Genomic DNA, 21774 nt, shown 5'->3' with positions numbered 1-21774 from the left:
AATAGGCCCTCAATAAAGGCTATTATTGGTATTATCATTATTATATTATTATTGTTACTTAACATTACAGCTTTTTTTATTACATCATGATGCTTACCTAATGGAAAAATAATCATTTCTGAAACAGTTTACAATGAGCCAAAATTATTTGGAGTATGAAATCATATAGGCCTGATCATGTGACTTTAGAAATAATTTAAAAAGTAAGACACTGGAGCTTCCCATGCTGAGCTCAGCTGTCATTTGTACTCGCCATGTGGCCTCTCTGAATCTCTATATCTTCATCACTCAATTCTGTTGATTGTGTTTTTCTTGCTTTACCAAAGAATGTTATAAAAATAAAATGTGATCAATGTTATGAACATTCTTTAAATTAATATAAATCATAGTCAGCAGAAGAGCCACTGCCCCTACACATGCGTGGCATTTCTAGTCCTCAGCCCTGGGACTGACAGGAGGGAAGAAGGTCCCTTTTCCAGATTCAAGGACAGGGTCACTGAAATTGCTCTGGGTCACTGTCCTGAGGGTTGTCTGCACAAAACAGTGTGTTCCCTGGGATGTTTGAAACCTGAATTGGGCAACTTTTCCTGGAGAAACACTGATCCATCCTCATGGGTGGGGCAGGGAGGTGCCATTGTGTATGAGATCATCAACAGCAAGGAGCAGGGTGCTGGAAGAAGGAACCTTATTCTTCCCATGGTGGGATTTAGGGCCTGATGGTTCCACAGAGGGGTGGCTGTGTTAGGGGACAGGGAGTTTGTGGAGAGCACAGGGATGAGGCTTGTGAGAATAGTTCATTTTAGCATCTCAAACTCCAGAATAGAAGAAAGTGTGTGAGGGGAGGAAAAGTTCAGAGGGAGGGTCCTCCCATTGCTGCTACTCTGTGGGCAAGATGTAGGTCAACAACAGCCCCCAGAGCCACCGCAGCAGCCAGAGGCCCCCCAGGGCTCACACTCACAGCAATGAGGGCTCTGGTGCTGGAGCCAGTGGAAGAGACAGGGCCTGTGGTGACTCAGGCAGCAACGGCCACTCCCAGAGCTACAGCAGCCCCCAGAGCTGGGGCCACAGCAGGAGACCAGAGGGGGACATGGGGCTGGGCACTGGGGTGGGCATTTTGGAGGGTACTTGGGGGGACATTTCAGGGAGCATTTGGGAGGGGGCTGGCACCGCTGCTGATTCTGCTGGCAGGACATGTGGTGAGAGTTCAGTCAACCTGACAGAAACAAAAAGAAATCAGTGCACAATCTCAAGGATTCATTGTCATTATTTTCTTTCCCTTGGATTTCATAGAAACCTATTCTCTACATCTAGTTGCTTTGTGAACCAAGTTCTGCAATACAATTTGGAAACTGATCTAGAGGAAAACAAACCTTAATAAATATTCCCTCTCCTTAGTCCATTTGCTTCCACTGACATATGCTGACCATCTCCCTACAAAGGCTCCAAAATCACTCCTACATAAGCCTTCTTGTCCCCAAAGAAACAAGGTAACACATTCATTTTCTGACTCTTCATCTCAAAAATTTCAAGACGGGGTAAGACATCCCCAAGAACATTTGCTTTCCAAAGAATAAATTGGAAGACGATACTGACAACCAAGACCTCTGCAAGTTGCAGGATCCTTCACATCCCCACCTCAGAGTGACTCTTTCCTCTCTCCTTGCCTTCTTATGCCCCTCTCTTCTAGCAGTCTTGTGCCCCTGGAGCCTTCTTTGTCAAGAATTCACCTAGTCAGTGGAGGAGGCAGGAGCTGTCACTGTCAGGGTTGAGGACTGAGGGGACTAGCACTGGTGACCTTTTATCCTGGGCCTGGTGTCTTCCCAGGAGGCAGGCACAGCACATGTACGCAGAGCAGTCATGTTCACAACCTGGGATGAGGTGTTTCCTCACACTGCCAGCCCTGGGGATCCAGGATCTCCCTGAACACAGCTAAGAGGAATCCTGGAAGGCAGAGACTGCCCAGATACCTGCTCCCCAGGCCTGCTGCAGGCCAGCCATTCCACCTGCATGCATTCACTCACTCAGTAAGTCAATAAATATGTATTGTCTATCTTGGGCCCAGAATTTTGCAAGATGTTATTGTCATAAAGATCAGTCAGTTTTCCTTGAGGACATACATGTACACAATGCTCTATAAATCAATTTTCTATGTGCTGTAAGAGGTCCCATGACCCAGGTTGGGCTCCTAACAGCTCTTGTCTCAGAACAGTATCATGTCCGTTTGCATATCTGTCTGTTCTTCCAGATGAAGGATTTGTTGAGGACTGGACTTTACTCATCTCCATTCCCCCTAGAATTCCATAAATAGAATGGGGGTAAGTGTGAAGAAGAAAAGAGTTAGTGATCCTAACTGACTAAAGAATGAATGAGAGGCCGCATTTTAGTACCCAAGGCAGAAGCTTGTGACTCAGTCTAAGTCCATTCTTTGGGCTCTAGAAGTGCCCTGATGAGAGCAAACACTGGGTCAAATGGGACATGACCTTGGATGTCATCATCTGTCAATGGCTCAGAATATTACATAATGAGAGCACAGGCCAAGGAAATGAAATTCTGATGGAGTGTGGGAGTGTGTAAGCAGCCCAGGACAGGAGGTGAAGCTCAGGTCACTGACTAGGGAAGGAGACTCGAAGGACAGCAAAGCAAAGAGCAGCAGGCAACTGAAGGGATTGTGGGATAGTGGAATAGTCAGTGCTATGAGAGGCTATGTAAACTTGAAGGAAATGGAGGGCTGGGAGGCAGAAAGATAATGACAAATGCTGCCTTTTACTCATGGGAGATTCCACTGAACTTTGCTTTTAAGGCCAAGTATGAGGATAGGAAATACTTGGATATGTGAAAATCCATATTCTTGCCTTATTGACATCTGAAATTAGAGATAAGTAGATCTAATTAGGCAGATATATGCTATATTCTACATTGGAATGGGTACTCTACTAAGTACTCAAAATACAAGGGTAAATATTCCTGCCTTGAACATTGTCACAAGCCAGTGTGGAATACAGATGAGGAAACATGGCTCTGTTAGACATCAGCCCTGGGTGCTGTTGGAGCTTAGAGAGGGCGTGTAACTCAGACTGGAGAAGAATATGGTACTTAGATGATTCTATGGCAAAGATGATGTCATCATGGTCATCAGGATCAAAGAGGACTGGGGAACCCAAGACTTCATTAAGGGACAGCAGATGAGGAAAGAGAATGGACACTGTATTGGAATAGTCAGTATTAGCCTAAGAAAGAAAAAGATTTTTAAAAAGTGCATTATTATTCAAAGACAGAGAGAGTTCTAAGGAGAAGACAATCATCATGCCCCAGTAAGCCCACTCCATTTAGTTGTTAGGACATCAGTGGTGACCTCAGAGAGACTGATTTCAGAGATGTGAGAGCAGAAGACATTATTTAATCATTCTATCAAAGAATGGGCTTAATGAAGTGGTAAATAATTGAGAAATGAAAGACAACTTTGTAAGGTATTAGAAAGGACAAAGATAAGAAAATGATCATTTCTTGAGGCTTACAAAAACTAAAACTTAAAGTCCATTAAGACAGTACTCAACTGAGTGTGGAATGTGTGGAATTTATTGTAAGAACTTTAGATATTCAGAAGGAAGTGAATAATGTGGGCTGGGTTAGTTACCAAGTTGGTTCAAAGAACAAGGTCATTGATGGGAGTGGCCATATAATGGTGATGATGTTGATGTTAGTGATGAAGATAAGTTTGACCATTATAGTGATGGCAACAAATCTTCACTCTGTAGAATAAATGTGTTCCTGAGGGTTTTGTTTCACATGAGGGCAAAAAGTTATTATCCCTGTCCTAAGCCATTTTATTTACACATATTAACCCAATTAATTCTCCCAACAACCGTATGACTTACTTGATTATGTTAGCCCTTTTTGACAGAGGAGTACACAAAGCGAAGAGAAATCAATAACTTAACTCAGGGACAGAAACTAGAATTTTATTGAGATAATGCACATGTCTCCAATGCCTACACATCAACAATGAGAGATTATTTCCAATAATGTAATAAAACACTTACAATGACCTAGTCACACTGAAATAATCTTTATTTCATAAAAAAAATTCTTAGATATTTGCCTGACTATCACTTATTGTAGTGACATTTCAGCCTGTCATTGGCCAATGAACACCCTAGCGATGAGGGAGGCAGGGGTTACAAGAGAGAGAACAATCCAAGATGTCTTCAGTTTCTGAACTGGGCAGATGAAGCTATTCACTGAGTTGAAAATCAACAGAGAGGGGGTTTGATGAATGGAGAATTAGGGAATGGGTTTTATTTTTTGACTTTGAATTTCAGATAAGAATGGAACCCTTGATTGGTGAAATCTAAAAGGCAGCCAAATGAATCAATCTGAAGTTGTGGAAACACATATGGACTTTATAATTGACCTAGGAGCTATTCAGCCAAAACAAAAGTTTTCATGCAACCATTATATCCCATTCTAGATACTGGAGAGATGACATTGGGCAAGATAACAAGGTTTGTACGCTCATGAAATTTACATTAAAGTAGGAAGAGAAGAGCACAAAGAAAGTAAATAAATAAGCAACCATTTGTTGGTAATAAGTAAAATAGAGAAAATGAAGCAGCATGATGTGCTTGAGTGATAAGGGATTTATTTTAGATTCAGAGGTCAATGAAGGGCATTCTAGAAGGATCATCTTAGTCATCAGCATAACAGTGTTAACTGATGCCACAGAAATAGATAGGATTGCCCAGGAGAAGTGTGGAGAGAGGAGAAGAGAGCAGGAAGTGAAAGGTTCAGATACTGACAAGGGTCTGGTTTTGTTATTACTGTTGAACTTGGGAAAAGTATTTAACTTATCTGAACCTCAATTTCCTTACTTATAAAATTAATGGAGAATCAAAATCATATAAATAGTTGTGAGAATAAAATGAGAACATTATATAAGTTAAGGATTATAACACACTTTTTGGAAAAACAGGACCTTAAATGTAAATTTCTCTTAAATGGAGAAATCAGAATTCTTGGACCATGACACACTGTCATCATTGATCCATGCATAGTCCACTTAATTATTTAGTTTGTGGACCTATCTGTTCATTCATTCCCTCATTCATTTTGACAATATGAAAAGAATAAAGAACCCACCAAAATGAAAGGTAAGGTGTTGACAATAACCTACTTTCAACCACGTGTTCCTACTTCACACACCTACTCTGTTCTTCCCCCATCAAAGTATTTGTTATTCAAAAAAAATTTTATCCATATCTCATGTTCTATTTCATGTAGTTTGTTTGCAATCATATGTACAATGGCCAAAAAGAATATATTGTACTGTTTTGTAACTTATAGAAAGGTTATCAGGCAGCCTGTAATGTTTGGGGAAGTGCTTTTTTCACTTATTTGTGTATTGTGTGCTGCTTTAGTCCATTCTTTGGATTGTTGAATCACAGTCCATGTGTGAGCATCTAACAGTGTCTCATCCATCTTCCATTTGATGGGCATTTGGCTTCCTTCAAGGTTTTTGCTGTTGGATATTGTAATAGCACTTTTTAATTCGTCACTTAATATTTGCAGTTAGAAACATTATCATTGTTATTATTAATAAAAAAATATGGTAGAGTAACACATATAAAATTGGAGAAAATTCAAGTGTACCTACAGGAGGTGAGCATCCTCAATTGGCAACTGGAAACCTAGAGTGGTCCTCTCTGCGTGTAGGAAAGGTCAATTGATATCTTTCCAGGGACATCTTGTGAGTGCATACTGACGAGCTGAGCCCCACTCCTGAGCCAGGTTTCTGTCCCTGGTAGGGTACGGTAGGGCCCCAGGTTGCTAACACTGACCTGTGGGGGTGCTGTTGGCAAAAATAAGTGAGAGTCAGGTAGGTTTAGTGGGGAAGGCTTTATTATTTGCAATTCAGAAGGAGAGGGGGCCAGAAATCTTTAGGGTAAAATGCAGAAGGTTGCATTGGAAGATTTCAGTGGCTCAGACTGCAGGACACAGAAGACGGGAAGAGAGGGAGGAGGAGAAGCAGGCTGGGGCAGGTCTTCAATGCTTTTGTTCTTCCAACCCTGCTTGTTGGAGGTCCTAATGGTCTAGGTCAGCAGCAGTCTCCAGCACAGCAGCCAGAATCCCCAGACCCATGACAACAACCAGAGCCCCCAGACTGCTGACCACTGCCACTGCTACAGCAGTCAGAGCTTTGGTGTCTGCGACGGTGGGACCTTCGGCGCCTGTGGTGGCTCAGGCAGCAGCCGCCACCCCCAGAGCTGCAGCAGCCCCCAGAGCTGGGGCCACAGCAGGAAGAGATTGGAGGGGAACATGGGGCTGGGCACTGGGGAAGGCACTTGGGGGGACATTTAGGGGTGGGACACTTGGGAGGGGGCTGGCACTGCTGCTGGCTCTGCTGGCAGGACATGTTTAAGAGGAAGTCAATGATCCTAGGGAGAAATGTAAACAGCCATCAGCACGCAAGTGACAAGCAGATGTGTCCCTTACCCTGGATTTCACTGACTCCTCACCCAAGACAAGCTGCTTCTTGAACAAGACCTATAAACGGAATCTGGAAACTGATAGGAAGAGAAGCTGACTGCCATAAAGTTCTCTCTCCTCATTTCTGCTCTTTCCCAGTCCAAGATTCTAATCATCCTCCTACGTGGGCCCTAAAGTCAGCCCCATATGAGGCTTCCTGGCCACTTGGAAACATCACTGGTCCTGATTCAGATTCCTTCCCAGGAGGGACCAGTCACTCTTTGGCATTTATGGTCAATTCTTGTCATCTCTGAGCATAGTTATTGGAAGAGAATGGGAGGGAAAGACACTGATAGCCCAAACCTTCGCAGTTCAACTCGTATCTGCTGCTCTTTCTTCCTTCTCCTCATCCTCTTCTTCATGGCCCATAATGAAGGTCTTCTTGTTGCCTTCTCTCCCTAACCTAGAATGTTCCCAGCCCCATGGCCTGCTTTGCAATAGATACTTACTTGACCAAGAAAAGTCAGGAATGGATGTCCTGACAGAGTCTGTAAAGAGAAGCCCAGGCCAGGAGCATCTGCAAGTTACAGAATCCCTCACACTGTTCTGGTTCCTACACCCCAGTGACTCCTTCCTCTCTCCCCGCCTTCTTATGTCCCACTCCCTTTGCAGTCCTGCCCCCAGAGCCTCCTTTGCCAAGCACTCACCTGGTCAGTGGAGGAGGCAGGAGCTGTCACTGTCAGGGATAAGGACTGAGGGGACCAGCACTGGAGCCCTTTTATCCTGGGCCTGGTGTCTTCCCAGAAGTGAGGCACAGCCCGTGTATACAGAGCAGTCACTTCCACAACATGGGATGAGGTGTCTCCTCACACTGCCAGCCCTGGGGATCCAGGATTTCCCTGCACAGAGCCAAGAGGAATCCAACATGCCAGAGACTGCCCAGATATCTGCTCCCCAGGCCTGCTGCAGGCCAGCCATTCCACCTGCATGCATTCACTCACTCAGTAAGTCTATAAATATGTATTGTCTATCTTGGGCCCAGAATTCTGCAAGATATCAATGACACAAAGATGACGCAGATTGCTTTTAGGAGCTGATAGTCTTGGAGGATGACTTTGTCAGCGATGAACTGTGAGTTACGTTCCTTATGATCTTGATCTTTTGTTCATGTTCCTCATAGCTCTTACCTTAGTGCTGACTCGATCTTTCTATGTGTCTACTTCAACTCAGAACACTTTGAAAGCAGTACATGTTTTATACACCTCTGTGTTACATGTGCAAAATTTATTGGTACAATAAATTTAGAATGAAGATTAAACATCAGGAAAGAGGAAAGGAGATGCTTATGAGACGCAGAGGCAGACTCAGGCAGTAGCATCGCAGCCTGCTAGCTTCCAGAATCCCTTGTAGCAAGACAGTTTCCCAGGAAAATGTAGTGTTATTTCCACTAATACAGAATATTAGTTCCTGAGAAATATGTTATTTGAGAGCATAGCTCTATGGGAATAAAATCAGGTGTGCAGAATGTGGACCAGGAGGAATCTACAAGGGGCATGAAAGTAAAGGTCTTGAGTTGTCTGATGGCCCCTGGAGGACAGTAGGTGCATGGAGGGGACTTGAGATGTGAAAGAGTTTGGAAGTTCTAATAGACTTTTGCTTCAAGGTTGAAGGTGAGGGCTGAAAGTGATTGTGAATTAGAATAGCTTTATTATTGAGCTATTGCATTCTATAGGTAGATACTTACAGAGAAGAGAAATAAAATAAGACAATTAAGTTGACATTATCTGAACATCTACTAATTAGCAAATACATGGTTAAATTGCTGTGAATAAGAAACTATCACTAACTTTAGTGAGCTCATGTTATAGTAGGGGCATTTTTTAGAGAACCAAGGTTTAATAGGCATGTATAGGGAGGCACTGCCTAACACAAACTAGATTGGTCTCTGGTAATTAAATAACCACTTGAAGATGCGCAAGTGGATAAATTTGCTATAAAAAATCACGCATGCTGAGAAAAAAAGAGAGACATACTATAAAAGATAGAACTAGGCACAGAATCTTGAGAGTACCCAACTTTTAGTGGATAGGCAAAGGAGATATAAAAATTTAGGAGTCTAAGAAAGAAAGTTGAGATACCTAGCTAGAAAAATCAGGAGAAAACTATGACATTTTGGAAAAAATAGGAAAAGGAATTTCAAAGAAGGAGACAGTGCCTACATTGTCAAATGGTATAGACAGAATCCATTAGATTTGGCCAGTTTTGTTTTTTGTTTTTGTTTTTGTTTTTTGAGGAAGATTCGCCCTGATCTAACATCTGTTGCAATCTTCCTCTTTTTTCTTTTTTCTCCCCAAATCCCCAGTACATAGTTGTGTATCATAGTTGTAGAGCTGTAGCTCTTCTATATAGGATGCTGCCTCAGCATGGCTTGATGAGCGGTATGTCCATGCCCAGGCTCCAAACCAGTGAACCCTGGGCCACCCAAGCTGAACTTAACTGATACGCCACCGGGCCAGCCCCAGACTTGGCGAGTTTAATGGCATTGGTGACTTTGGAAATAGTAGTTATAATGGTGATGGCAAAAATTACTTTATAATAATTTTGGAAAGGAGCAATATAGAAAAAGCAGAGATCATTATTTCAGGAAGTTTAAGAGAGAGATAAGTAACGAAGTAGAAAGAAATAGAATGAAGAAATCACTATTTTAATATTAAACATAGCAGTCGATACAAGGTCATGATGCCAAATTGGCTATGAGATGTGTGGTGCTGATTCAAAGAACTATGACAGTTCAAAGGGGGAGACCTTGATTTGCACTGGGATTTGTAAGAAAGGGTTGTTCAAGAGCCAGTGACAATTAATGAAACTGATGATGATACTGACCCTAATCATACCTCCAGTCAAGAAAAGCTAGAGTTGACATTGGAGGAACAGAGGATTGAAAGAAAAGAGGACAATGACTACTATGAATAGGAGGTATTTCAGGGTATTCATTTAAAAGGACAGTTTTGGAGTCAGAGACTTAAGTTGGCATCCCTACTTCTCTGTGGGCAAGCTGTGCCATCTTAAGCAAGTTATATTTTCTAAGCTACAGTTTCGTTATCTGCAAAACAATGATCATAGTAAATACACTATGATATATTGGTATATGTATATATATTATCACACTATAATATATATGTACAAAACACTGCTCATCAGTGAGCATAAAATGAGATATTGCCTGTAAAGCGCTGAGCGTAGTACAACACATGTATTCTGATGGCTGAGTGTGAACACCTACTTGCCTTGTGGCCACCCAAGACAAGTCCTGTATGTAAGTTCCCTTGTTTATTAAAACTGCCACCTATCCACCTGGAGTGGTCTGCCTCTTTTTTCCATTTCTCCTTGCTCTCTGTGTACCAGGGCCAGTTTCAGATTTCACCCTGGGAACTCCCGAATTTGTGCAGCAACATTTGGTAAAATAACTTAATCTCTGGGACCACTTCCCCCTCCTCGCTGCTTCTCTCTTAGATTGAAACAAAACAAAACAAAACAAAAGATGAATAAGTTCTGAGGATCTAATATACAGCATGGTGACTGTAGTTAGTAATATGGTATTCTTGAAATTTGCTAAAAGATTAGATCTTAAGTGTTCTCACCCATACACACCCACACAAAGGCAAAAAACGGTAACTATGTGAGGTGAAGGATATGTTAATTATCTTGATTTCACAATACACATCTTTGTCAAAACATCATGTTGGGGGCCGACCTGGTGGCAAGGCAGTTAATTTCCCAGGCTCCACTTCAGCGGCCTGGGGTTTCCAGTTTCAGATCCCAGGCGCCAACCGACGCACGGCTTGTCAAGCCATGCTGTGGCGGTGTTCCATATAAAGTGGAGGAAGATGGGTGCAGATGTTAGCCCAGGGCCAATCATCCTCAGCAAAAAGAGCAGGATTGGCAATGGATGTTAGCTCAGGGCTGATCTTTGTCGCAAAAAAAAAAAAAAATCCTGTTGCATACCTTAAATATATACAGGTTTTTTTGTCAATCAAACTTCAATAAAATAACTTTCCATTTAGGATACCACAAAGAAGTGCTATGGCCCTTTAAGCTCCCTTAAAGAGATTTTAACTCTAAGATTAAAAATAAAGATTTCTTACGGCAAAGTTTGCACAACTCCATAGCTGTATGATAGATTCATAATATATTCATCTATTTGGAGCTGTGTCTGTAATCCTTTGAGGGGATGGGAGGAGCAAAACCACACTCTGTTGTTGCCTCTTCCTTGGTTATATACTGGGAAAAACTGAGTTCTGTGTCATATGGCCCATCGGTCTGACCTTGTATGACAATTCTGATGCTTACAGAATAATATATGCAACTGGAATGAAGAAAAGAGCCCATTCACTGATCCCTTCCTCCCCTGCAAGCAACAGTAAAATTCACCTACAAATTTCAACCACACTTTTAATAATAATATATTATTATTAACTATAATAACTAGTTATTTACACCAGCATCTATAATAATTGAAGGCTACTTATGTTCTCACCTTGCTAAGTTCCACAAATGAAGTGACTTAAAATAGGAATGAACACAGCTCTATTGACACCTGCTTTGCAGAGAGACTGAGCCCAAGAGGGAGGTGGATGGAGATCGAGAGGATCGAGGCAGAGGTAGACACTTTCAGTTACTTCTGGGGTCCTGTTCCAATTCTGTGTCCACATCTGGATCACTAAATGGAGATGACTCCTTGTCGTCTGACCCTTTCTCCTGTCCAGCTGCAGGCAACAATAACTGCAGATAATATCAGAACACCTACTGTGTGCCAGAGCTTTCCTAATCATTTTACACGTTATGCCTCATCTAATCCCTACATCAGCCTATCTACTAAACAATGTGCCATTATTATTCAGACTGTGCAAGTGTAGAGACTGAGGCAAAAAGAGGTTAAGTAATTTGCCCAAAGAATTAGTGGTGAACCAGAGATTTAAACCCAGGCATTCTAACTTCAGAGCCTGCACTCTTAACCATAAAGCAGTATTACTACCCCAACATTTTTCCTGCAGTTTTTTCTTTCTTCCAAATCTGGCTGCAGAAAAGAGTGCTAATTCACTGGATACTATTTTTCATAAATAAGCACATAATTTCTTTTCATTCTTAAGGGAAATGCAACTGTCAGAGAGCTATATAAATCACACACAATGGGCAACACACAAAGATCCAAGAAATTTCCATGGGAAGAGCTCCTGTTCTCCATGAAATCTAAATGCAGTTCTGTCTGACTTCCCCTAGTCTCATCCTTGACTTCCCTTCTCAGACACTCTGCACGCCCCCACTACTGTAGAGTCTCTTTTTTAAAGTCCAGGTTACAGAGTGAAGCATGCCCTGTACATAAAACATGCGTGCATACACGCATTCATAAATACGTACATACATACCACGAGAGACACCACATCTGAGGCCCCACCTACTGAGCAGATGCCCTGACTTGTGGTGGCCACAGAGTATGGCGTGTGTGGTGAGCAAAATTTGCCTCCACAAAATATGCCACTTTGGTATATTGATTATTTTGAATTAAAGTTACTTAAGAATCAGCCAGTCCAAGAAGGACACTCTGACCCTGCTTTGTCCTCCAGAAAGCAGGAAATAAATCTCCCATGTGAAATGTACCCTCCTTGCACCAGGAGGTAGAGAGATATCCTTGTTGCCAGAGATGGGAAATTCAGAGCTGAAAAGGCTGAGTAAATAAACTCTATGTGGTTTCTTCACTAATTACAACCCAAGCCTAAGTTTCTGTCTTGTCAATTCCTCACAAATTTATTGTTTCTTTGTCTAAGAAGTATAAAAGCTGTCAACCTGTCTTGTGTCAAGTTAATTATTAGACCAGCCAAAAGAACCCAGAAGGGAAGGGGGAAATTTTCACCTCTCCAACACAGGTATAGCATGAGTATGAGACCAGAGGGCATCACCCCCCAACCCACAGAGCAGGAAGACCACCCCAGACACTTGCCACTGTTAGGGTTCTCCTCTCTAGCGATCCTGAAACCCTGAGGACCTGAGGTAGTATGGTGAGGATCTTGACGGGTCTGCCTGGCCTGAGTCTTGGGAGAATTTTATACTTCTTTTCTGACTGATGACCCACTTTCATTTTTCAGTGATTACAATTTGTGACATTCTCCAACATTCTGAGGCTAATAATGATGCAGAAGTTAGATACATTGTGAAGTTTACCACATTTCTGGAACCTTCAGAGATTGCCAAGGAGAATTATCTTTCTTTGTCTTTACTGAATTACAAATGGAGCTCAGTTTGGTTTTCTAATAGCCCCTTTCTATACCCACATTTTAGCTCTTTTGTAGAAATCGCCTTACTATTTTTCTCTGTTCTTTTTATTCCTAGGCATTAGTGAATGTGGAAAGAATGCATGACTGGGAATCATGATCCAGGGCAGAGACTAACCCAAAAATCGCAGCCAATTTAGGGTTTTTTCCTTCAATAGGACAGTTAAGCTTTCTATAAATGAGAAGGTGCAACGATAATTAAAGCTCTTTTTCCAAGAAATTCTGATTCTAAAGGTCTCCTTTTCCTTCAAATGAACTCCTCTCTGCATCACTCTCAATGCTCAGCCCTCCTCTCAGCCGCATTTCCCCAGTTCCCACAGTACCAGAGGGTATGTACATGTTGTCAGGAGCTTGTATCCAATCACATGTTCTGAGCAGGAGGACAACTCATAATGATATGTCTAATCCCAGAGCACAGTGCAAGCTCAAAAATAGCCCATAAACTCTTTTCTTAATCCTCCATAGCAAAATGAGAACAGACTGGATCTGTTAAAAGTAAAATACTATTTTAAAGATGAGGGGGCTTAGAAAAGTGGATACAGGTGAACGAGAACATAAAATTACGTCTACTAGAGAATTCTTCTCACAATATAGGTTACTTCTCTTCAGCTTGGGAGTCTCTCCATCTTCCTGCACAGTATTCTACTATATGACAGAGGTCACCTTTCCCCACACTTAGGAATGTTCTCCTACACACGCCCTGAAATTCTAGAGGCCACAGAGAGACAGGAATACCTACTTCAACGGTCTTCTAAGTTCTCATTTTCTTTCAGAATATCTATTTTATCTATAAATGATTGACACCAAGAATCTCTCTCTACTTCAGGGGGATGGTCCACCTGCCAATCACAGGGCCATGGGCTGCTTATGACATCCCTAAGACAATCACATCACAGTACAGCCCAGTTTACCATTTCCCCACAAAAATAATACAGAAGCAATAGTAGGTAACTCGTTGTATTACAGAGCTTGGCCACCAGTCCCTTCGGTCCTAAAAAAAGCTTCTTGCACAGAGTTCATGACGGTGTTTGCCACGTGGGTGATAGGGTTGGAAAGGAGAAGAAAATAAATGCTGTGAATTAGATTAGAAACACAAAATGACTATCAAAGGGGGTAGATAGAGAGAAAGGGATCACAACTGTTGAATGTCCACAATGGCTCAGATAGTCTACATATATTTTTTCATTTAATCCTTACAGTAACACTACAAAGCTGGTAATATTCTTTCTGTTTCACAAGTGAAGAAATTGACTCAAAAATGCTAGATATCTTGTCAAAGTTCACTGAACAATTAGATAGTAAAGATAAAGCTGTACTCCAGAAGCATTTGACTCCAAAGCTCATGCTTTTTCCACTCTAACACTAAGAGGAATTTGCAGGGTAAATTTTATACAGTGTGCTTTAGTCTATAAAAGGATTGGTATTCCGATTGTTGGAATTGGGAGGATACCTATCACTTGCCTTTTGTAGAGAATTTTGAATATTTATAATTGAGTTAAATAGTGGGAAAACACGTAGCCAAGGCCCAGCATGTAGTAGATACTCAATGGTTTTTACCTGCATCTGTGATAAATATAAATAAATGTCCTCATAGCTCTGTCATAAGATGGCTCCATCAAATATCCAATAGCCTATAAATAGCCCAAGTATGTGAAAGTGTATGGTAATTCAAAGGTCACAGGCACTGGAAATATGTAGATCGTTTTTCTTCTCTCTACTGAGAAAGTAGCTCAGATCTTTAAAGATGCAGTGCTTTCCGATGCCACATTCCTTAATGGTGTGAAGGATGGAACTGCTGGGAACATAAATATGCTCTTTGAGAAACTACTTTACAGACCATGTGTTTAATGCAGTGCTTCTGTAAACACACATCACAATGTTAAACAGTAACACAAGCACACACACATATATACACACACAGGGTAGAATTCTATAATCAAATTACTTTAGAAACATGAGGTTTTATAAAGTAAAACTGTTTTCTCTGCAGCCCAACTTTTAAGATCCTTATTATGTAATCACACACATGAATAGTCATGAAGATCATTACAGTGCAAAGTTTCAAACAATGCATTGTTTCCTGATGTATTTAAACATAAGAACCTTTCTTGATGGTGAATTTTATGGGACTTGTGTTCTGAGGAACAGAATTTAGGAGACCTGGATCTAACATCTAGGTTCCAGTAATGGTGAGCCAATATTATTCAGATCAACTGTCCTAATAAAAACAACTAAAATTATGAATAAACATCTATATATTTATGTTGCCATATATATACATATGTACATATATAATATATATGTACACACACATATAATGTACATATACATACATATACAATATATGTGTACATATATATTCCTTACACTCATGTGTGTACGTACACACATATAGTAGTTAGAAATATTAATTACCAGGTAAAAACTAAAGAGAAAACCAAAGAAAATAAGAACTAGAGAGATTAGCAGAGTCAAGAAGCTGCTTTTTCCCTAAGGGTAAAATCCACCCAGTTGGTGAGAAGGACAAAAATCAGATCCCACACTCCACAAGGTGAGAGGTCTAACAGAGGACCCTCCTAGAGTCAGCTGGGCTCTCTTAGACTAAGGCTGAACCAAAAGGAAACCAGCTGCTCAGACTCACTGCTGTGCTCCAGGCCCCCTCCACTCATGAACCTGGTGAAAGGTGGTCCTAGAACAGGAGGCCCTCTGCCCCTCTGGCAGAAACAAACACAAATCATCTCTGGAGGAAGGTACTTACATCCTAGGCTTTCAATTGTTCTGACAAGTACATTGTCAGGTAAGTGACCCCTCACGGTCCCCTCCTTGGCTGAAACATTGCCCACCTCTAACCTAAATTTCATATAGGCTTTTTCATAGATTGTCCCGATTCTAACCTCTCCCTCTGAGGTAAGTTGAGTATCTTTCCTCTGTGTTCCCATAATGCCTTATTTGTTGTACCTATCATTTTACTTTTGTTGTTTAATGTGCTGGCTCAACCAGAAGACTGTGAGCCCCTCAATGGCAGAGACCGTGCCTTCTTCATCTCGGTGTTCCTAGCACTTAGCACCGTTCCCCACACTCAGCACCAAGTACAGATCATGTATCCAATAGTGTTTATTCAATGAGTGAATAAACCCTTCCTGAGGATATGGGAACTGAAGAGGAGAGTTCCAGCATGTGAATTAGGCAGATATCTTCTGAGATGTAAGACCACCATCTCTGCCTTGGCTTTCCAGAGCCACCTTGGTTTATCTCCAGGTCATAGGTCTCCATTCGTGGGGATGATGCAAATGCAGGCCTTTAGAAGGTTTATCTTGGAAGGAATAGGCTTATTTTGAAAATCTTTCACAGTATGAACAGAGGGACATGAAAATAAAAGTAGTCAAGGAACAGAAGAATGAGGAAAAGAGAAGGACACAGAAAATGGAGGGGCCCAAAGGGGCAACAGCTGTCATGAAGACAAGAATGGGATCTCTGCAAAAACAGCTGTTTTGGGTCCTACCCCATCGTATATTAGTCATCTGGATCAAGTCACTTGACCTCTCTGAACCTCAGATTCCTCATCTGTGACATCAGAGTAGTAATGATACCAGTACTATTTTTTAAATAGTATTTTTAAATGAGATAATGGATTTGAAATTGCTTTACAATTCAAAAAGAGCTGTGTAAAATATTTTTCGTTGCAGTTTTTAGTTAGTTTTACTAGTAGTATTTAAAAGGAGACCCAGGGGGCCAGCCCCATGGCTTAGTGGTTAAGTGCGCACACCCCGCTACTGGCAGCCCAGGTTCGGATCCTGGGCGCGCATCGACGCACCGCTTGTCCGGCCATGCTGAGGTGGTGTCCCTCACACAGCAACTAGAAAGATGTGCAACTATGACATACACCTATCTACTGGGGCTTTGGGGAGAAAAAGGCAAAAAAAAAAAAAAAGGAGGAGGATTGGCAATAGATATTAGCTCAGGGCCTGTCTTCCTCAGCAAAAAGAGGAGGATTGGCAAAGATGTTAGCTCAAGGCTGATCTTCCTCACAAAAAAAAAAAAAAAGGAGACCCAGGGGTCAAAGGAAGCAGAATGAGAGAGGTTGAAGACAAAAGACACTCTTTGTTAGAAGCCGATTTTCAACTGCCGTGGAGGCACTGAAGCCCTCCTTACGTGGGAATTCAAGTTCTAGAGTAGAAGGCGGAGACACATCTTGGTTAAGAATAAAGGCTCTGAAGCAAGGTTGGGTTAAAATCTGAGCTACTGCCAGTGTGACTAGAGGCAAGTTACTTCACCTTAGGAGGCTCGGTAGCCTCAGCTATAAAATGAGGATAAAAATTGTGTCTAACTCTTAGGTAATGGTGAGGATGAAATGAGATTCAATTGTTCTTCCAATAAATATGTATTAACTATTTGTCATGTGCCAGACATTGTTCTTAGCAGTGGGGATTGTGAAAATGAACAAAGAAAATCTAAATCAAAATAGAATCAGGAAGCCATGAAGGGAGGGCTCTCACGCACATATAGCTCACTGTGGCTTACAGGTCCCAGCAGGACAAAAGAAGGTTTTCTTCTGACTGGCAACAACAAGCCACCCATTACTTGCAGCCAATGAAAAACTGCCCCAGGCCTCCCCAGTTTCCTTCTAAAACTTAGGTAAAAAGCTGACCTTCCCTTTGTCTCCTTGGACTTGTCTATGGTTCGCCATGATTTTCTTGTCCCAAAGTGCAATCCCTCTGCTATTCCTGAATAAACTCATTTTGGCTAGCTAAAGACCTTGTTATTTCATTTTTAAGGTCTACATTGCATGACAACCCAGAAAGGACCAGAAGGAGACGAACCTCTGAGGAACTAACGACCCCTGGAACTGTGTGTGGTACACCCTCAAGTACTTTGTGCTCTCTGCTCCCGTGAGTCATCTTCTTCCTTTCAGTTTGGTAAGTCTCCTCTTGGATTCGAGTTCCCTCTTTTTTTTTTTTTTTTCCCCTTTTTCTCTCCAAAGCCCCAGTAGATAGTTTTATGTCATAGTTGCACATTCTTCTAGTTGCTGTATGTGGGATGCCATCTCAGCATGGCCAGACAAGCGGTGCGTCGGTGCACGCCCGGATCAGAACCTGGGCCGCCAGTACTGGAGCATACCGCTAAGCCACGGGGCCAACCCTCGAGTTCCCTCTTTTTGATCAAGCTTTCTGACTTTATTCGGGATCGGCTTTCTTGAAGGCATCATCCTTTTGATGAGTACTCATTTGTTTTTCTTAGTAGTTAAGATTATGGGATCCCAATCTTCTAAAGACTCTCAGGATGGCCCTCCTTCCAGGACCCCAGCCAGTTTTATGTTTAAAAACAAAAGTCCTTCTTCACATGCATTTTCAACTAAATGGACTGACCGAACCAAAGATAATTTAGAACTTCAATGGCCATTATAGGGAAACTTCGATCTCCCCGAATTTGTATTTCTCAGAACTAAACTTGAAGACCATGGCTCTAAAATAAAACAAAATGAATGGGATGCCTATTTTAATTTGTATCTTGAGGCTGCCGAGCATATTCAGGACTCTAAAATTGCTTCTTTACAAATTATCACTTCCAAATTGATATCAGACCGATATTATGCAGCATTATATAGGAAGATGTTGGATCCAGGGTTGATCCTGTGTTCCCAAAATACAGTTCAAGAAAACCTGTTCACACTGCTCTCAGGCTCTTTAAATTGCCTAATGGACCATTTGAGGGTTGGCAAATGGATTTCATACAGCTACACCCATCTCATGGGTATAAATGTGTCTTGGAAATGGTTTGCACGTTTTCTCGTTGGACTGAAGCTTTTCCACGTAGACAGGCCACTGCCTCCTCTGTGGCTAAGATCCAACTGGAAAGGATCATTACTACCTGGAGAACCCCTTTTGAACTTCATAGTGATTGGGGGACCCACTTTACTGGTCAAGAGCTACAACAACTCTGTGCCATTTGGCCAGTTCTACAACTAGTCAAATGTACCAAGGGCATCATCAAAACCCAGTTGGCAAAATTTATACAGACTCTTCAAATGCCCTAGCTAAAATCATTGCCATTGGTCCTTCTGAGTCTTAGGGCCACTTCCTTTGGAACCCACAAATTCTTATCCTTTAAAATAATTAATTGGCACCGGATGAATTTAACTCTTGCCTCTTTGATTCACAGCTGATAAAAGGAGACATACTTCAATATTTTAAAGGCCTATTTGCATCCATTGAGAGTAACCATACATAAGTAGAATAGTTTTTCTGCAGAGCACTCTCAGGAGATGAATACCTTAAGCATAACAGCTTACAACAGGAAATTTTGTCTATTGGAAAAGATATCTCCAGAAAGACTCTCCTCAACCCCATTGGAAAGGCCCCAGCAGGTACTGTTAACCAACCTTTGTGCTGCTAATCTCCAAAGAATAGACTCTTGGATCCATGTGTCACATCTATAGAAAGCATCAAATCCTGACTGCACCTGCATGCCAACCGGTGACCTAAAAGTGAAGATTCCCAGGAATTGAAGCAGATGACAGCAGAAAGAGACAGCTTTCCCAAGCTAACCAGACCAAGACTGTATATCTTTTCCTCACTGTTACTTCTTGCCTTATTATCTCCCTCTCTTGCTTGGAAAGACAATGCTCTTATCCATATTTCTCAACCTATCGCCAAAGGGAGAACATATCTGATTGTTGGATTTGCCACCAGAAACCCTGCATCTGTTCATGACAGTAGTCACCCTCTAGTATTATCTGAAGTCTTCTCACCATAACAAAACAACCCCTCTCTGTGCAGCCTTTGAGAACAAAGTCCACAGAACAGGATGGTTTCTCCTCAAATATTCCCCAAATACCACCCACCCTTGGCTCAAAAGGGCCAAACGACAAATGCCAGTTAATGGCATTGTTAATAATCAAACCCTAACAGGAGTCTTATGTGCACCACCTGGTTTTATCTTTGTCTGTGGTGAATGGAACTATCAATAGGCCTATGAGTGCTTGGACATCTGGAGAATGGGAGGCCAATGTTTACTGAGATATTTAACCATCCCTGTTAATATCTATAATAAATCTGAAGCTTTCCATTGGTCTTCCCCACTAAACCTTCATAAGCATCTTAAACAGGAACTACCTGGGGACATAAATGACTCTGGATTTGCCTCCATAGGGAGAGCCTATCTCCCTCGTGTTAGAGTAAGTGCCAATGAGCGTATGATCAGAAATCTCTCCCTAACATTAAGAGAGTTAGTCAATTCTACAACCAAAGCAATAGCAGCCCAATAATGATCACTTAACTCATTGGCTAAAGTAGTTTTAGACAATCACATAACCTTTGATTACCTACTTGCTGAAAAAGAAAGCATTTGTGCAATAGCCAATACCAGATGGATAAACACACCTCTGGAGAAGTAGAAACTCAGTTACACAAGAGCAGAGAACAAGTGCAATAGTTACAACAAATTTCACCTAACTGTCTACGGTCCTTTGATTTGTTCAATTGGCTACCTTCAGGTCTAGGTTTGTGGTTTAGAACCATCCTAAAACCTAGATTTGTCATATTACTTTTAATTCTGCTTTGCATAATTATTTTTAAACTTTGTACCTGTTGCCTGTCAAACCTCTGCAGAAATGATGTACTGAACAGAATGCTGGTGGTTCAACACTTTGAGCTCATTGACAATGCTTAAAACATTGACGGTATATAATCTTAAGAGTAAAAATGTCTGAGAGTTTCTCCCTTCTACTTTCCTTGTTACTCAAATGTGGACTGACTCAAAGGGTTTCTGATCACTATGCACTTTCTCTCTGACGTGGGACGTGACATCTGGGAAAGGTCCTTCTTGCCACCAAGTGACAAAACATAATTCTGCTAAAATTGGATAACCTGACTCTTGATCAGTGATGCTTGCAAAGAAAGATCTTGATCAAAAGGAGAAAATGTGAAAATTAACAAAGGAAATCTAAGTCAAAATGGAGTCAGAAGGCCATGAAGAGAGGGCTCTCATGTACATATGTACATGTACACAGCTTGCAGGACCCAGCAGGAAGAGAGAAGATTTCCTTCTGACCTGGCAACAACAAGCTGCCAACCACTTGCAGCCAATGAAAAAATGCCCAGCCCTCCCCAATTTCCTCCTAAAACCTAATAAAAGTTGACCTTCTCAGCAGGAAATACCAGTAAGCGAAGCCAACAGGACACCTATATATAATAACAGACAAAGGCCTTCACCACGACACCTAGTGGTAAGGCTAACCAGGGTCAACGACAAAGAAACAATATTAAGGGCAGCTAGACAAAAACAAAAAATAACATACAAAGGAACTCCCATCAGGTTCTCAGCGGATTTCTCAACAGAAACTTTTCAGGCTAGAAGAGACTGGAATGATATATTCAAAATACTGAAAGACAAAAACTTTCAGCCAACAATACTCTATCCAGCAAAAATATCCTTCAAATATGATGGAGAAATAGTAACTCTCCCAGATAAACAAAAGCTAAGGGAGTTCATGGCCACGAGACCCCCACTACAAGAAATACTCAAGAAGGCCCTCAGGCCTGAAAACAAGAAGAGAAAGGGAACACAAAGCTTGGAGGAAGGAGAAAAGTAGGTAGACAAAATCAGAGAAATAGTAGATCTTTACCGGAATAGGTTAGCAACCACTTAAATACTAAACTCAAAGATCAAAGGAAAAAATTCACCAAAAATAAATTTAACCTCATCACTGTAAACACACAGCCACAACACAAGACAGAATAAGGTATAACAAGAACAACTTAGAAGGGGAAGAGGAAAGTGACTGAATTGACTTAGTATAAGGAAATAGGAGGCCATCAGATAATTGACTATCTCATACACAAGATTTTTTGCCCAAACCTCAAGGTAACCACTAAACAAATAATCAAAGCAAAACCACATATGATAAACAAAGAGAAAACTAGAAGAATTATAAGACAGAACAACCAAACTGAATTGGCAGTCCAAAACAAATGGGACAAGAAAC

At 41.5% G+C, this 21774-nt stretch overlaps 2 protein-coding genes across 2 annotated transcripts; both read right to left on the bottom strand.

Moving 5' to 3' along the window:
* Positions 1-899: 899 nt before the first annotated feature.
* On the bottom strand, positions 900-1193 carry LOC131402798 (late cornified envelope protein 2A-like). The gene has a single exon (XM_058537339.1). It carries the CDS (start codon positions 1191-1193, stop codon positions 900-902), a length of 294 nt encoding a protein of 97 aa, XP_058393322.1.
* A 4898-nt stretch (positions 1194-6091) lies between these two features.
* On the bottom strand, positions 6092-6409 carry LOC131401229 (late cornified envelope protein 5A-like). The gene has a single exon (XM_058536331.1). It carries the CDS (start codon positions 6407-6409, stop codon positions 6092-6094), a length of 318 nt encoding a protein of 105 aa, XP_058392314.1.
* Positions 6410-21774: the final 15365 nt, after the last annotated feature.

This window comes from Diceros bicornis, chromosome 4 (genome assembly GCF_020826845.1).
Source record: "Diceros bicornis minor isolate mBicDic1 chromosome 4, mDicBic1.mat.cur, whole genome shotgun sequence".
Taxonomy (NCBI): Eukaryota; Metazoa; Chordata; class Mammalia; order Perissodactyla; family Rhinocerotidae; genus Diceros; species Diceros bicornis.
Note: the sequence above shows the minus strand (reverse complement) of the source record. Positions and strands in the feature narration are given on the sequence as shown.

Coding starts and splice junctions, on each gene's coding strand:
- LOC131402798 (XM_058537339.1), bottom strand. CDS start 1,193: ATGTCCTGCCAGCAGAATCAGCAGCGGTGCCAGCCCCCTCCCAAATGC.
- LOC131401229 (XM_058536331.1), bottom strand. CDS start 6,409: ATGTCCTGCCAGCAGAGCCAGCAGCAGTGCCAGCCCCCTCCCAAGTGT.